The sequence below is a fragment of the Cyprinodon variegatus genome, unplaced genomic scaffold, assembly GCF_000732505.1.
Source record: "Cyprinodon variegatus isolate N-32 unplaced genomic scaffold, C_variegatus-1.0 Scaffold679, whole genome shotgun sequence".
NCBI lineage: Eukaryota > Metazoa > Chordata > Actinopteri > Cyprinodontiformes > Cyprinodontidae > Cyprinodon > Cyprinodon variegatus.
The window spans coordinates 57,780-73,956 of NW_015151132.1; the positions used below are offsets into that span (position 1 = coordinate 57,780).

At 39.1% G+C, this 16,177-nt stretch overlaps 1 protein-coding gene across 8 annotated transcripts in view; it reads right to left on the bottom strand.

The window, feature by feature from the left end:
- Positions 1-817: 817 nt before the first annotated feature.
- The window catches only part of LOC107097217 (serine/threonine-protein kinase BRSK2-like), a 19,742-nt gene continuing 4,382 nt past the window's right edge, over positions 818-16,177 (bottom strand). The window contains exons 6-19 of one of the 8 annotated variants that reach the window (XM_015394276.1): positions 14,474-14,507; positions 13,961-14,029; positions 13,710-13,856; positions 11,055-11,086; positions 10,760-10,924; positions 8,460-8,557; positions 7,923-8,073; positions 7,777-7,837; positions 5,207-5,837; positions 4,349-4,412; positions 4,132-4,255; positions 3,568-3,778; positions 2,951-3,040; positions 818-2,173 (exon numbers count right to left, since the gene is read on the bottom strand). In XM_015394276.1, the coding sequence (XP_015249762.1) occupies positions 1,962-2,173; positions 2,951-3,040; positions 3,568-3,778; positions 4,132-4,255; positions 4,349-4,412; positions 5,207-5,837; positions 7,777-7,837; positions 7,923-8,073; positions 8,460-8,557; positions 10,760-10,924; positions 11,055-11,086; positions 13,710-13,856; positions 13,961-14,029; positions 14,474-14,507 (2,089 nt within the window). In that variant the 3' untranslated portion in view covers positions 818-1,961. Of the gene's footprint in view, positions 2,174-2,950; positions 3,041-3,567; positions 3,822-4,131; positions 4,256-4,348; positions 4,413-5,206; positions 5,838-7,776; positions 7,838-7,922; positions 8,077-8,459; positions 8,558-10,759; positions 10,925-11,054; positions 11,087-13,709; positions 13,857-13,960; positions 14,030-14,473; positions 14,508-16,177 lie in introns of all 8 variants that reach the window. The other 7 variants (XM_015394281.1, XM_015394277.1, XM_015394275.1 and 4 more) reach the window with 7 other exon arrangements.

Here is a 16,177-nt window from a genome sequence, read left to right on the forward strand (position 1 = left end):
ATGAAGAGAAGGATAAAATGAGTGAAACAAACATTAAATGTGTAAGGAAAAAAAGAAAACGGACAATGCCCGTTAAGAGTTTGGCTTTGATAATTAATTTGATATGATTAGGTTGGGCGAAATCGCCATGCAAAGATCAGCTTAAAGTAAATGTGCTGCAAAGCTTTAATCTCACCCTCACTCAGTCGTCAATCATCAGTCTCACACAGATTCCAGATACCAGACATAAGCATGAGAAACACCAGATTTAGACAAAGGTCACAGAGGAGAGACGAGTTGACGCTTCTATAAGAACAGAAAAGGAGCGTTCAAAGAAAATCCAGATTTTAAGTGAATTAGATGATAGAATTTGCTATTAGAATGGTATTGATGACATGAAATACACTTTATAAATAAATTGATGGCAAAACCAAAATCTGAAATAAATAAATAAATACATAAATAAATATATATATAAATAAATAAACAAATAAATACATAAATAAATAAATAAATAAATAAAGCATGAAACTCCTGCACTTTTGTTGCATATTGTGCTGTATGGAAGACTGGTGAAGAACACTGACTGGTCTGATGGAGTATTGGAGTAACATGTGGATGTCCGAGTTGCTACGTCCAGCTTGTCCTATGGCGGTGACGTAAAGATGGCCGCGGGCACATTGATGGACCGCTTGGCTCGATGGCGAACACTCAAATGAGAAGAGCGGGGTTGTTGGGAAAAGCTTGCTTCTTACTCTGAAGTCCTGTGCAAACCTTGTGAGTCCAGTATCATGAAAATGTCCACACAAGTTTCCTGTTGTTTTTTTTTTTTTTTGCTTTTTTTTTTTACAAGTCAGTACGTGAATACAATGACGATAGAAGAAATGCTTCTGATGAGAGGTGCTATCTGTTTGATCCAAAGGTCAGGAATGCTCTTCTTATTCAGTCTGGGCACAAACAGCTCAAATGAGGTTCAGAGATCTATTCATGTATTAACAATGCCCCCCCCCATTCATCTGGTAATGTTCATATATTTGTTCAAACTAAAACACTATTTCAGAGCAATGAGGTTCCAATGCAAAATCATAGATGCATTGTTTCATACTGTCTCTGAGTAAAAAGGAAATACAAAACAGCTCGAGATCAATGTTTGCCAACAAGCAACGTTCTGCAACAACACGGCTGTTTCTGCTGCCGTCTTTACCAACATCACTGCGCTACAGACATCCTCAAATAAAAGTAAACACATTAACACAACTGAAAAAAAAAATAAATAAAAAAAATATGTTTTTTTTTTTTTCACATTCACTTAATTAGCTTACTTGTTGGCTTTCTTTTAATCAACAAAAGCCACTGCTGGAACTCAAGGATGCAGTTTCTTATGGATCAGCTCGCCCCATTTATTCAGGTGGTATCAGGTTGCTAATCTTGGAAGTTCTTATGCTGCGATACATTTACATTTCTCTCCAGACGGACTTTTATCTGCACGTTGCTTGATGGGGACATGTGCGCAACTGTTTATCTAAGGAGTAATTTTAGATGGCAGAAACTGCAGACCAATGGTTTCATAGACTAACTTATCTGGTAGAGTTAGCTTCCAATGGAGGATTTGTTTTGCTAACTGGCATGCACATCTGCATTTCAGAAATGTTATCTTTTTTATCTAGGAAAGTAGGTTCTAATGGGCGGATACCATCTTCCTCATTTTCAAACTCTTTTTATTTATTTAAGGGTGGTTCCTCAAATCTTCTTCCTCTTTTGAAGGTATGATTAATGGTGATCCAGAACATCAAGGTTATTTTAGCAAAAAATATGCTGGAAGGGAAAATGGATCAGTCCTCGTTATGTTTAGGAATTTAAGTAACTTGGTCTAGGAAGAATAGAGGTGGCTCATAGCTCGCATGGATACTTAAAGATGGAGTTATTACTTTCTGGTTTCTGGTGCAGCTCGAGCATCCTGCAGCGGGTTCTTGCTTCCTATCCTACGGTTGGGACTGGGTTCCATTAGAGGACAGTAGGCGGGTTCTCTCTTTTGCTGAGCCTCTGCGTTGCAGAACTCCTCCGCTGCCTCCTATGCCTCCACCGTCTGCTCGGTCGCCCCACTCGCACCGGTCGCCCCCACCCTCAGAGCGCCTCGAGTTTTGGCGGGTGGGGGTCCCATGGGGACGACTGTTCTTCTCATCTGGGAAGGGATCAACACAGCAGAACAGGAAAGTCACTCCCAATGTACTGTATGTCAGCTGCATACTTGCTAATGCCCAAAAAACCACAATGCACCAATCAAAATAAAGCCATTGACCTCTGGGAAGTTCTGCTTTGACACTGTAGTGAACCGAGAGAGAATCGATATCCAGCACTCAAAAAACACAGGTATGCATCCCTCGGATTTACAGGCCAAAAATTACAACAAAGCGCGTCAAGAACAACCAAAAGTTTAACAACAAAAAACTATGTACAATGAGAAATGCTAAATTAGCAATAAGACAGAGACATGGGATCAGCTGGATCCAGTAGAGAAATCGAAGGCCAAAACCATTGCTGACCAAAAGGATACACGAGAGAAAACATTCCATAGGCTGACAAGAAAAATAAAATATTCTTAGAAGGTGTATTTCCTGTAACTTCAGATACTCAGATCATCCCAAAAAGGAACATTACAATAACAATCAAACATGGAGATAGTAGTGGGATGTTCTTGGATGCCTTTACTTCCTTAAGATCTGGGTTTCCTGCTGTTGAACAAAAAATCGTTAAAGAGAATGGCTAGCCATCAGTTTGTAACCCTATGTTGAAACACACTTGAGCTGTTGACCAGGACACAGATTTATCAAATCCATCTCTGAGAGGATGGAGGCTAAGTTCAGAGTTGATAAGCATTTCTCATATCAAATGTAGACACTTCTCAAACCTTTTCAACTAATTTTAAAAGTATAAAAAGAAAAGGCGCTAGCTCATGATTAAGCAGCCTTACCACATAGGGCTTGCACCAGTGGCTGATCATGAGAGCTCAGAAGCTGGGCTTGAATCGTTTCCACCACTCGTCTGAACCTGCGACTCGGGCCTGTGGATCCATCAAAGCCAGAAAAGAAAAGAAGCAAGATTAAATATGATAATACTATATTTATATCAAACATTAAAGCTTGAGAATAAACTTAATAATGTTGCTTGAAAAGAGAAAACAACTTGAGATACAACGGAAGAATTCAAACTGAATTAAAAGTTAAATTCAGGGGGGTTTTGGCATTGGGTGAAATTTTCAAAGGCGCCTCCTTAAGGCTTTATTGCTCTGAAGCACCAAGATAGAAGATGTTGGCGTTTCACGTACGTAACGATTTGATGAAGAAACCGCAGCACTTTATTTTCTATGAATTACAAAAAAACTCATGTGAGTCGCATTATATTTCTTCTGCCTCTTCCTCTGGTTCCCCTTCAACTTATTATTTCACAACAAAAACATTTAACAGGGTGAACATAACCAAAGTAAGTGTGAAATCCACTTCCTATAAGTTTAGTTGGCATCTTGCAGCTCTAGCTGTGGTTGTGACAAAAAGGTTTTCTGTTAGAAAACTAAAAATACGTTGCATTTGCCTGATATGAGGGAGAACGTCACGCTGTAGATTCCTGTTTCTCTCCTCCCCTCCCTCTCGCTCCTCTCCCTTTCCCGTTCCCTCTCGCTCTCTGAGAAGGCAATGTCCACTTGGAACTTGACGGGCTTCTGGAAGACGGAGGGACCGCCGGAGGACTTGTACTCTGCCCGGAAGCTGGTCTGGGAGATGACGCTGTGGCTGAGCGACGGGATCTGTGTGGTGGGGAGACAGAGAAGAAGCAGAGAGACCGACAGACTTACGAGGCGGGAGAGGTACATGGGGTCGGACGTGAGCATAGGGAGACAAAGGGTGAGGGTGAGGACAGGAGAGACAGAGAGTGAGCCATTGGTGAAAGCAAAGTGCTCAGCGTACATGCCACAAGTGAGCGAGATTAAACAAAAAATAATAATAAATCAAATAAAGAGAAGAGTGAAAAAATGAAAAGCAATGAGGTGCACAGCATGAGAGTACATGTGAAGGCTTTTCTCCCGGTCAGAGCCACGCTTATGTACAAGCAAAAGTTGACAGAGAGCAGCGTGTAGGAAAACTCCCATCAGATACTCACTGACAGGAAGGCGTGGACGATGTCGGCTTTAACAGAACTCAAGGGTTTGTCTCTGATCACCACAAAGATCTGCTCCTCCTTCTCCAAACCGATGAAGTTCCCGAACCAGGACTTCTTCGCCAGCCTTGCAGTCAAAGTGAAAAAAGGCAAGCAATGAGAGAAAATGCACAGCCCAGGGGATAAAGTGGGATATTAAAAGTTTAGGTATGTGACCTACTCAGGGCTGGATTCTGGCGTCAGACTGGACATGTCCTCTGATGTAGGAACTGGGAGAGATAAATCTAAATTCAAGTTAATGTCATAAACAGCTGGAAGCCGTGAAGGTTTTATGCTAGATAATCATTTTATTTGTGTGGCTAAAACAAAGAATCTACATTTGCACACATTACAAACACAAACCTCAGTGTATGTGGGGGTTTATGTTTAGACCAACACAAAGCAGCACATTTTCAAAGATCTTAACAAGTAAAAACCTGAGAAGTAAGCAATGGCCCTAAAGTGAGGTTTGATTTTTAATATTTATTATCACGCCTGAGGAATACATTCAAGAGGAAAAAAAGAAGGTAAAAAAAGAGCAAATGTTACAAATCAATTAATCCAGCTACCTCATTTTGTGATAAAGTTATTACCTTAAGTTCAAAGGTCATAAAGTCAACAAATGTTTGACAACATTTTTGTTTGATTTCACAAAGGTGGGGAGGGAGGGAAATTTAACTTCTGTCTGGTCTTTTTTATATTTGACAGAACTTTATTAGAAAATAAATTTAGACGAAGTTGTAAACAAAGAACAGTCAGAATGCAAAAAGTCTGAGTATAAATCAAAACTTTGAACTGACTTAAGTTATTTAACCAACTTCCACTTGGGTGTATGTATTTTAAAAATGGTAGCAGCCTGTTGTTGTTGTTTTATTTGCAATAAATGCTAACAAACCATGTTCTAATTTCTTTATTCATCATTTGTGTTCGTCTGCAATAGACAACCCAACAGATACTGAGGTTTATGGCTGTAATCTCAAACCTTGAGGACAAAAATCTATGTGGGTTTTCTCTCACATAACATAACATTGAATCTCACCTTGTAGCTTGCGGCGATGGAATCTGGGCGATCCCAGCAGGTTGTTTTTGAAGGAATTGAGGCGAGTCCTCCAGTGGGCGGGGCTGCTGGCCCCCATGCCACCACCCCCTCCTGGGCTGGAGGGAGGGGTGAGCGACAGCGAACCTACCCCTCCGCCTCCTTCTGCCCGTGATGAGGATGAGGACGAGGAAGAGGAGGGCGGGGTGGTGGAGGGGTGGTGGGGATGGTGAACGGGGGTGCCCAACGGTGTGGGCAGCGGAGAGCCCTGGGGGGTAACCTGTGGCACAGAGTGGGCAGAGTTTGGGTAGAAACTCTTAGTGACTGACTTAAGGACAGAGGACGAAGGGAAGAAGAAGCGGGGAATGGGTGACAGGAGTGGGGAAGGGGAGGGCGAGCGAGAGGATGGGTTGTGCAGGGGCAGGGATTTGATGGCCTGCAGGTGGGGACGGTCAGTGGGTCCTTTGGTGGGCAGGGTCTGGGTCTTGGGGTTGGGGGACGCTTTGGCCTTGTCATGAGAGCGTGCTGAACGAGGAGTGGTGGTGTTTCCCTGTTTGGACTCCTTTGTGAGGGGGGAAGCAGTGGCGCAGGTGACGTCTGATTGGCTGAAAGTGAAGACGGGGCTCTGGTAGGACTGGGAGAGTGGATTTGGAGGAGTGTGGGAGTGGTGGGGGAGGAGAGAGATGGAAAACAAGAAAGAGAAGGGATGGAAAATGGAGAAAGGATGGAAATGAATATCATGCTTAATGACAGAAGAGTGCACCTTATGAACAGTGAACGTGCTTAACGCAAATAGAACTGTCGATTAGGAAAGCTGGCAGTTTGCTTTAACTGTTATTTTCTAAAGCGACAAAGTTAGAAGTGCAGAAACATGAGGGCAGTGGCAGTGATGCTGTTACTGTAAAGCAGGGGGGGATTCAAACAAAGACCACTTTAAGTAAAAAAAAAAAAAACACTTGTTATTTCTAAATAATTTCTAATTGAACCACTTCATGTACAACTTAGAAGAGGAATGAAATAAAGGAAAAATATGCAAACTTCCCATTGAGACAGATTTTAATTTGGGGAACTGGAAGTGGTGTGATGATGTTTGTAAATGACTGAAGACATTGATACATGGATAGCACAGGAAGTTGAAGAAAATGGCTTCATAGTTAACAGCTTAAACTTTAAAAACATTGACCACAAACTGATTAGTGAAGGAGTTCATTGTAAAAAGTTAAGCACAAAACATTAGGAACTGGTTGCTATGCAACAGGATTAAACATCAGTTATAAAACCCAACAATAACACATTAAGAGTGCTGCAAAAGCCATAGAAAATACAACAAGAGGGTCACTTTATGTTAAAATCTTCAAACACATTCATTTAGAGTCCACCCATCTCAAGCTTTAGAGCTATTGAGGAAAGCAAAGAGATATAGTGACTTGTTAGGAGTAGAAACCAGTAAACATTTTATTTGGTAAGCTAACTGATACCAAGGTGGGACATAACATTGAAGTAAAAAGGAAAAGGGCTGATTGGTTTCCATGCGAGCTCTAGTTTTATGTTCATGATCACTGTGCTCATGAAAAGTTGTGCCTCCATCCTTTTGTAAAGTTATTAGCAGCCTCCAACAGGTGTTCTCCAGGATTGACATTTACTCTATATGTCTATCAGTTTTGCAAAGCCTTCCTGTCCTTGCTAAAAAAAAAAAAGAGAACTCCTGAAACACGATGCTATCGTCACTGTGTTTCACATAACTGGCAGAGTGGAAATGGTGATTAGCGGTGAGGGTTTTTTGAGATTAATGATTTGGTTTCAATCATTCTACACTCTTAAAACCACAAAACATTTTTCTCCCATTTGCTGCATCTCCTATATAGCTTATAGCAAACTAGAATAAAGACTCCTTGTGTCTTTTAACACTACAATGTTGCTTTTAGGGCAAAATATGAAATAAATTATCTTTATAAAGATTCCTCCACGCTGTGGATCATTGCAGCCTGATTAGGCTTCCTGGCATAGTGCTCTTTTTTTTGCCTGATTTGTCGGTTTAGATGGATCTCTTGACCAGTTTGACAAACTTCTTTTTTCAAATAAAGGATCCAAAAGAGCTCTTTGAAATGTTGAAAGCTTTATACCCTCATCGTACTTTTAACTTTTCCTCGGCTTTGTTTCTGACATGTCTGCTGTGTAGTTGCTCCTTATAAATGCTGTTTTTTGTTATAATATTTTCTAAGAAACCTTAGAGTCCTTAATATAAAACTTTCAGTTATGCTGCTATTATATTATATTATTTCTCTCTGGATTTTATTTAGGGGGAACAGAGTTAACAGGCAAATATTACTTTAAAGATTTCTAAACACAAATGTAAAAAATCTATACTTTGATTTTTACTGTTTAATCATTAAATGCTGTTTGATGGTGGACTAAATAAAATCCTCCTATATCCCATTCAAAAATGTGGTTATGTGACAAAATGCTGAAAAGTTTAAGGTGAATAAATAATTGTACAGGCCTCTGGATATGTAAAGCCTGTAGAAAATCATTCTATAATAAAATGCCTCAACAGTCTTTGAACTTATCCTTACCCTGGGACTGCTTAGAGGACTCGAGGAGAGACCACTAGAAGCTCCGCTGACAGAGCGAGACCTGAAGAAGGCAAACAGTATAAAGTCAACTCTTTATGTCTTGAAGGCTGTATTAACTGCAAACATGGAGGAAAAGAGAACACTACCTCTGACTGTGTGCAGCTGTATCCAGAGCCCTGCGAGGTGGCGTGGGAGAGCCCTGCTCCGTTACACTTAGCACCTCTAGACTTTTCCTCTCAGGACGACAGCGACCATGTCGGGTCAGCATGGGAGAGTCAACACGCTTACGGGGAGGGTCTGCTGGGGGACATCAGTGTAAAGGTACAATTCTGTCAGTTTTAAACTGGTTATCTTATTTAACCATAATGTAAGTTTTTAGAGCATGACTGCTCTTAAAATAGAGCAAATGGGATCTTGAAGTGTTTCTAAAAATAAATAACAGATTTTAAATGAGATCTCCCTTTGACTAAGATGGATTTATGGTCCTGATGATGTTGCTATATTTACATTTATAATCATCTGGTGGCTTTTCATTCACTGTGGTATTCTTAGCTTTCTCACTGGACAAATGTCCTATCACGTTTCGTGTTTTTGAAACGAAGGGAAACAAAATATTGACGTAAAGGGCTAAGAAAAGGAGCCTCCTTTCTTAAATGGTTCGCTCCTGCCCCCTAATGACTCACCAACATCATTGCGTGGAGGCAGGTCCTCATCCTCATAGCTTGGGTAGCGTTCCTTCCTGTCCAGCAGTAGGTAATAAATCATCTTCTCCTGGTTTTCTCTAGGATAAATAAAGAAATGTAAAAAAAAAAATGAATAAAGTCTCACAAGCCTTTTTAGCTCATAATAAAATGATCCTACAGAAGAGTTTACCTTTAATTAATTGACAAATAATTGTGACATTTCAACCAAAACATGGAGCCACATACTTATGTTTAAGAGAAAAACCTTTTAAGATGCTTTAAAACAAACAGATTTCCAAATCAGTGTGAAGCTCAATACAATGTGATGGTTTATGATTTTGGTGCCTTCTAACATTAAAATGGCAGGATAAGTAGAGCGTACACTAAAGTGAGTAGGAGCTGGCCTTTAGGGGGCGCTAGGGTGCCACCCAACTTAATATTGAGGGGTATATAGAAAATATACTTTCACAACATATGCTTTATGATAAATTACATTATAATAGCCAGCTTTACATAATAGTGTGTGGCTGCATGCAGTATAAATCATTTCATTATATTCACCAAATTATGGTTACTCAACACTGAATTTTCACCAGTCTATTATAACATTTAAGCAGAATTAAACCAAAACAGTCAAGCGTATATAACAGTGAAAATCATCAATGGTTTGCTACTCATTAACATCAAATAAAAAAGATTTTGCTCGCTGAAAATATTTCCTCTGCAACAGAGAATGAGCAAGCATGAAAGTTTGGATCACTGGGGAAAAATAAAATGAGGCCAACAGCTATGTGATGAAGCTGTCTAGTGTTTTTTTTACTGCATGTAGACGTGCTTTACAACCAGCTTTCGAAAAAAGTTGCAATCTCAGAAATCACCCTGGCATTGATTAACCACATGCAGGCCATCGGGTAGGATAAATGTTTTAAACCAAACATTTATTCTGTCTGCAGAGATTCTGTGTAGCTGGCTAAAATACACCACCTTCGTCTGATTCAACAGGCTCAGGTCAAGAACTTATACACTCCTGGTCTATCTCTGGTGTATTTTAGCCTTAAAAAACATACATCAGGTAATTTGAATGAACCAATCGGTTAAGATAAAATGAAATATAATTGTAAGTACTTATATCACCTCTTTTGTGGTTGGTGAATATCTCCAAAGCCACTTTTCATAACTGAATTATAAAATGTTGTATTGGATCAGAGAGATCTTTCCTCCACAGTAAGTCATTCATTTTACCTGAATTTCTGTGAGGGAAATTGTGCTGTTCTGCCTGTTATTTCCTTTTAGATACAGCTTACAGCTGGTGTGGCTCAGGTTACCCAGAGCTATCGCTACAGTTATGCTGCTATAAGCTTAGGCTGTTGGAGGACATAGGGACCAATTTTTCATCACTCTGCTTCTATCTATTTTTATTCTCCCATTCTGCAAAATTTTTGTATGTTCAGTCGCTAACGTTATGCTCTCTCTGCTTTTTCTCATAGTAGCTCTATCTGGTCTGTTCCTTTTTGGCTGTCCCAGAGAGAAATATCAGCTGTGCTGCTGCCATCAACCTTTGTTTATAGATGTTGGAGCTTGTGCATTTTTTTTTAGTGTAGTCCTGTTTCTCTGACTGTGACTAACTTTATTTCCTCTCTCTTTATCCTGACATGGGAGCTGGCTCAGAGCCTGTCTACTTAGCTGTGTGTTTCCTGGACGGGGCCGCCTGTGGAGCTGGTTGACAATTGCCTTTTGTGTCTCTGCTTCTTTCTGTATGTCTGCTTCTGTCTCATTGAACCCCAGTAGACCTCGGCAGATTGCCGCTCACACCTAGCCTGGTTCTGCTGGAGGTTTCTTCCTGTTAAATGGTAGTTTTTCCTCTCTACTGTCGCTACATGCATGCTTGGTGTGGGGGATTGCCTTTGAGTCAATGAGTTGATGCAACCTGCTCGTTTTCCTTAGACAGAAAACTCTGAATCAATTTGAATGTTTGATCTGATTGAATTGTCTTTTTTAAGTGTCTTGAGATGGAATGTGTTGTGATTTGGCGCTATATAAAAAATCTGAATTGAATTTTATCTGCTCTAATGTCTAGCGTTTGTAGCCTTTGTTTATTAAGCATATTAGTATAGACTGTACATTTGTTTATATATATGCTCTCTCACAGCTGACGAAAATGTGCAGAAAGGACTGATATGTTTAAGCCAACTGTAAAATCAAAAAGCTATTGTTTTGTATATCTGTATCTATAACACAGGTATTGCTTTGTAAGGCATATTCAATATCATATTCATATTTTTAATGAAAAGCAGTCTTACTCTTCACATTGTAAATCCCTGGTAAGCTTGACTCGGTCACGGAAACATCCTAGAGAGTGCATGCTTTCCAACACATCTGGGTCCAGCTCGGTCAGAGACAAGATTCTCCTCACACACACCCGCCTTGGAGGAGGCTGTTCGGGACACGGCTCATTACGACCCCCCCTATGGACCGCACATAAAACAGCACAAATCCAGACTTGGATTAATACAATTAAAAATACAAACAACCTGGTGCAACATCTTTTGACAGCAGTCTAAAAAAAATAGGATGAAATAATGAAGGTTTACTCACTGATACCAAGAATGTTTTTGGATGGCCTCTAGCTGTAAAAGAAAGAGGGCAGATGGGACCATTAGTTTCTACAGTCTGTTCACAGCCAGATGGCAACAGAGCTGGGCCATGCATACAGTTTGCATAAGATTTCTATTTTTTCTTTTATTTTCTAAGGATAAATTTCTTCATCTATAAACAATCCCAGTTTATAGCTTTATTCCTTGCTGAAATGGAAGAAGACAAATATATCACAATAAAGGTTATAATACAGATGGACAATGCCTTAAATAGGTATTATTGACAATCGTAGAACACATTTATTATGGTTTTATTCAAAGATCTAAAGGAAATAGGCATAATTGTGAAGTGGTTTTAATGTTTTTTGCTAATCAAAATCAGCACCCCTTACACTGAAAGTGTTTAGAGGTATGTATCCATTAGCTTTCCAAATCTGTTGACTGAATATTTTTCCTGGTAATCGTTGGAAGATCAAGCTTGGTCATATGGACAGAAAATCTCTGTGAGCTTCAATTTTCTTGTCAAACAATGGATTTTAAAAGCTAAGGCCTTGAGTCATTTTAAAACATGAATATGTTCTCGCTGTCACACTGCATGATGCTGCCACCACCATGTTTATGTTTCTTTTAACTCCTAATTGCCATTTTGAAATCTCTATAAATGCCTAAATAGTCTGTATGGTTAAAATGATGAAATTCTCTATAGATTATTCAAAAAAAAGACTAACAGAATAAAAAAAAATCAATCTTAGCCTACTGATGAGTTTCAGAAGATGGTGTCCACGGGCACCACATTGGTTACCCCTGAGTTATGAGCAATGTTAGTTTACTATCACTTTAGCATATCGACCAAAAGAAATTTGTTTTAGTCTCCTCAAACCTTATTATATGCTTCAACAGATTTTCTGTTCCCTCTGTATGACAGATGTTTCACTGTTAACAGAAAGTCTTATGGGATTATTTAAACCCCAGTGCAGCAGGCCATTAGCTGTCTGAGCTTCTTCTACCTGCTTCAGCTCCTTCAGACTTACCATAGGCTAATAATGTGCTTTTCTGACAAATTCTTCGTCTGCTCACGTTGACCTGATGTATTCTTTGTGATGCTCTTGTATGGTTGGGCACCATGAATCGATTGGAAATGGTCCTGACCTTTTAATTCTCCCAGAATTGTATATATTTTATATGCAAGGTTAGGTTTCAATGCTAACCGGCATTCATTGCCGACTGGTAGAAGAAGCCACTAATACCAGAGAAGGAAAATCTGCAGGAGCGTGTAACAATCTTTTTGTGTGAAATCATTTGAAAGTGTGACGTAGTTTTAATTAAAGAAATGACAAGGATGGTGTATGGCCAACACGATATAACCCCAACGAGGTCAGGATGAGAGCTTTGTCTCTGACACTCTGCACCTGCGTTGTGTTAAGGTAGGTTCCCTTAGGGATTGCATTTAGAGAATAACTTCTGCAGAAGAGTGAAGCCTTTTTCATCTTTTCTTCCTTTCATGAAATGTTTTAACAGATTCCAAACAAGTAGGAAATCGGATCGTTCCTCTGTGCACAAAAGTATAATATCAATCCTTCCATGTTTAGTGTGTTAAACAAAGCACATAAATTTTGCAGGAATACCTTCCTTAGCCCAACACCTGCAGCATCACCACACTCAGAATCAGGGCAGTAAAATAACAGAATAAGTCTTATGCGGTACCTGTACCATCAGACACTAGATATACATAAATGTGAAAACTATAAAATTTATATTAGAGTCATAGCTTTGTATTTATTAAATATGTATATACAATTTTGTAAAATATATTATAACATTTATTTAAAAAAAAAATCCTAGAATAATATTTGATAAAGATGTTTAGACTTTTTAAACTCTGGTTAGCCAGCTTCCCCCTTAACTTTTATTACCTCTCCCTTAAAAGAATCAAAAACCAGAATCAATAGGATTAAAACAAGGGATTGTAATAGTTTAAATCTAAACAATACTCAACTTTATGCTCTTTGTTCTCTAATGTTCTCTTACAAATCCTGAAGTCTTCATAAAACAGTTGGATTTAGATTAAAGGAACCCTCCAGCTATTAATTATGTGACAACCTAAGATGATTGAAACATTTCATTTAGGGCTTTCAAAGTAAATGAGGCTGGACTGAAATGCAAGACATAAACATCAGATTTTTCTTTTTAAAAAATATTTTAAAGGTTGCATGCTTTTTCGTTATCTGTCTCTCTGTAAATTAAGCTCACTCCTTTTTCTTTCTTTCTGTGACTGTTATACTCATTAAAAGTCAGTGTATTGGACTAATTTCAGTGTCATTTTAACAACTTTCAGAGCAACATTTGTGCTGAAATGCGCTGGACAGAGCCCTGGGGGAGGGAGGCCAGATGCCAGTCAAAGGGTTGTGTATGCTCATTTTTTATGAGCTTAGCGGGCTGAATTTCAGCATGGCAGGATAAACTTCAGCTATGCTTAAATATGATGGCGAGAACCCTGACTATGTCTATTTCTATTACATACAATCCCTATAAAAGCACTACTATTTCTGTTTGTAAAATATAAACTGTAAATAGAAGCTACTAGTTGAAATGCATAAATCAGAGTCATCCTAATATTGTCTGCGGTATTCTTGGAATAATTTGATGGGTAACATACCGTGAGCCTCTTCTCGGGGTTAACCTCTATCATGCCTTTGAGCAGTGACTGGCAGTCTGGAGGGATGAAGTGCGGCATGTGGAACACACCGCTCTTCACCTTTTCCAGGAGCTGGCGTAAGTTGTCATGGTCAAAAGGCAGGGCACCCTGTAGATAAGAGGGAGAAAGTAAAAATTACAGAGAGACAAACACTTTAAAATGAAATAAAACAAACCACTACTAAACAGGTAAAGCTTAAGTTTAAAACTGACCACCAGGAGGGCAAAAAGGATGACCCCACAGCTCCACACGTCTGCTCTCCTCCCATCATACTTCTCCCCCTGTCAAAGATAAAATAAAATAAAAAAAATCACAAAAGATGATTCAAGATATATGCAAGAATTCACTTAATTTAGCTGAATTATGTGTTATAGAGGCTTAAACATGACTACATTCTGTCAGGAGAAACGCTCTAATCCATTTTAATCCTTTCACTTCTTCTGTCTCTACCAACACGTTGAAAAAAACATTTTATTCATGGAGCTGGATAATCTTTTAAGTGCTGATCGCAATATGAAAATTCACTTTGACAATAGATGAGCACATTAAAACAAGACAAATCTCAGGTTTAGTATCGGCATGAGAGGTAGTTCATAAGTTCACTGTTCAGTTCATGTAGCCGAGGGAATTTGTTTCAGAATCAATATTTGAACAAAATCATTTGCTCGTATTCATCACAGGTTGAGGCATTGAAGGAGGACACAGAGAGAAGGCAGGTTCCTTACCCGTATAACTTCAGGACAGGCATAATGTGGTGATCTGAAATTAAACAGAAGTGTGTCACAGGAAACATTACTTTCTTTATACAATAAGGGGGTAGTGACAGGAGTGGTACTAACCTCAAAATAATAACAGCATAAAAAGTAATTCTATAGTTGCATGGACTCTTTCTAAAAAGTAAAAGCTAAGATGTATTGTATTAATTTCTGAACTAACGGTATATTATTTTTCTTTAAATTATACAAACCTGGCCTCATATATTGGCAACCATAGTAAAGATGTGTAAAAACCTTACAATATTTAAGCATAATTCTCTACCAAAAGTATTATAGTCCAACCTTTAATATGAGGATCCAGTGGAAATAAATTACTCGTTTTCAACAAATCTCCTTCACTACAACTATCAATACCTCTAATAATTAAGTACCTCTTTTTATCAACATTGGATTCTTGACTTCCCCTGAAGTATAATTGACATGACACCGAGGCTCTCTGAGAAATGGAAAAGGCTATCTCATGTGTCCCCCCCTAACTACTATTACAGGATAATTATTTTGAGGAGAATTTCATACCAACAGGATCAATCAGGATTTGGACCTTAGGCGATAACAAATACTGGTAATATTCTGGTTGATTCTGGGATTAAAAGAAAATGTATTATCATTTGGTCTATTAATGGGATAATGATCCAAACCATAGGACCTTATTTCCATAGAAACAATTCACTAGAGCGCCCTGCAACAGACTGGCTACGTCTACCCCTCCTCTCACCCATAGACTACCGAAGATCGACACCAATGCGACCATGACGGAATTAGCTGAGGAAGATGGATGGATAGTTCTCTAGTCACAAAATCAACCTCTTTTTTTTAATTGAGTTGAATTTAAGTATCTTTTTGTTTTTGTATCATATTGCCAGGTTTGGTGGAAGTTAGTTGAGGATCCAAATGCAGAGATGAGTTCTTGCAGATTTAATTAAGATGTAGATGGTAACAGGAATACGAATCCAGAAATCATAATCAGGTAACCAAAAACTAGGGCTGTGTCCGAACGTCCGCCCTAACCTCTAAGTCCCTCAGTCACTATAGAGAGTGGGGACTTTATAGTGGAATTTATAGTGAACTCAGTTTGGACAGATGACCGCTACTTTTCCCTCCTCGTTGGTCACATGACTCAGCCTCCCCACACGGTGCCAGTGCCGTCTTTGTTATTTGTCGGTGCTGTTGGGTAACAACAGGCGTAGGCAACAGCGAGCCGCTATGACAACAATTCCCAAGACACTTTGAAGGAGAGCTCTCTTCGCAAAGCATTCTGAAAAAAAATGCATAAGTTTTTGGCATTTACTTAATCATATTTAGTTACTTTAACACAATTGTTTCATGTTAGCAGGGTAGGACATAAAACAATTGTGTTAAAGTAACTAAACATGATTAAGTAAATACAAAAAGCGGTTGCATTATTTTTTTCAGTGCATTCTGGGATATATCTGCTCATCTAATGATCATGGATAATCACTTTTCAAGGTGCATTGTGGGAAATTTCAAGTACACTACTTTTCCATCCACTAGACGTTCGGATACTCATTTAAAATTGCGTAACCACAATCTAGTGCCCTATATAGTGATTAGGGCGGACATTCGGACACAGCCTAGGAGACGCCAGGGAGAAACATAAATGAGGAGCGAAGCAATGAAGAGAATCCAGCAATG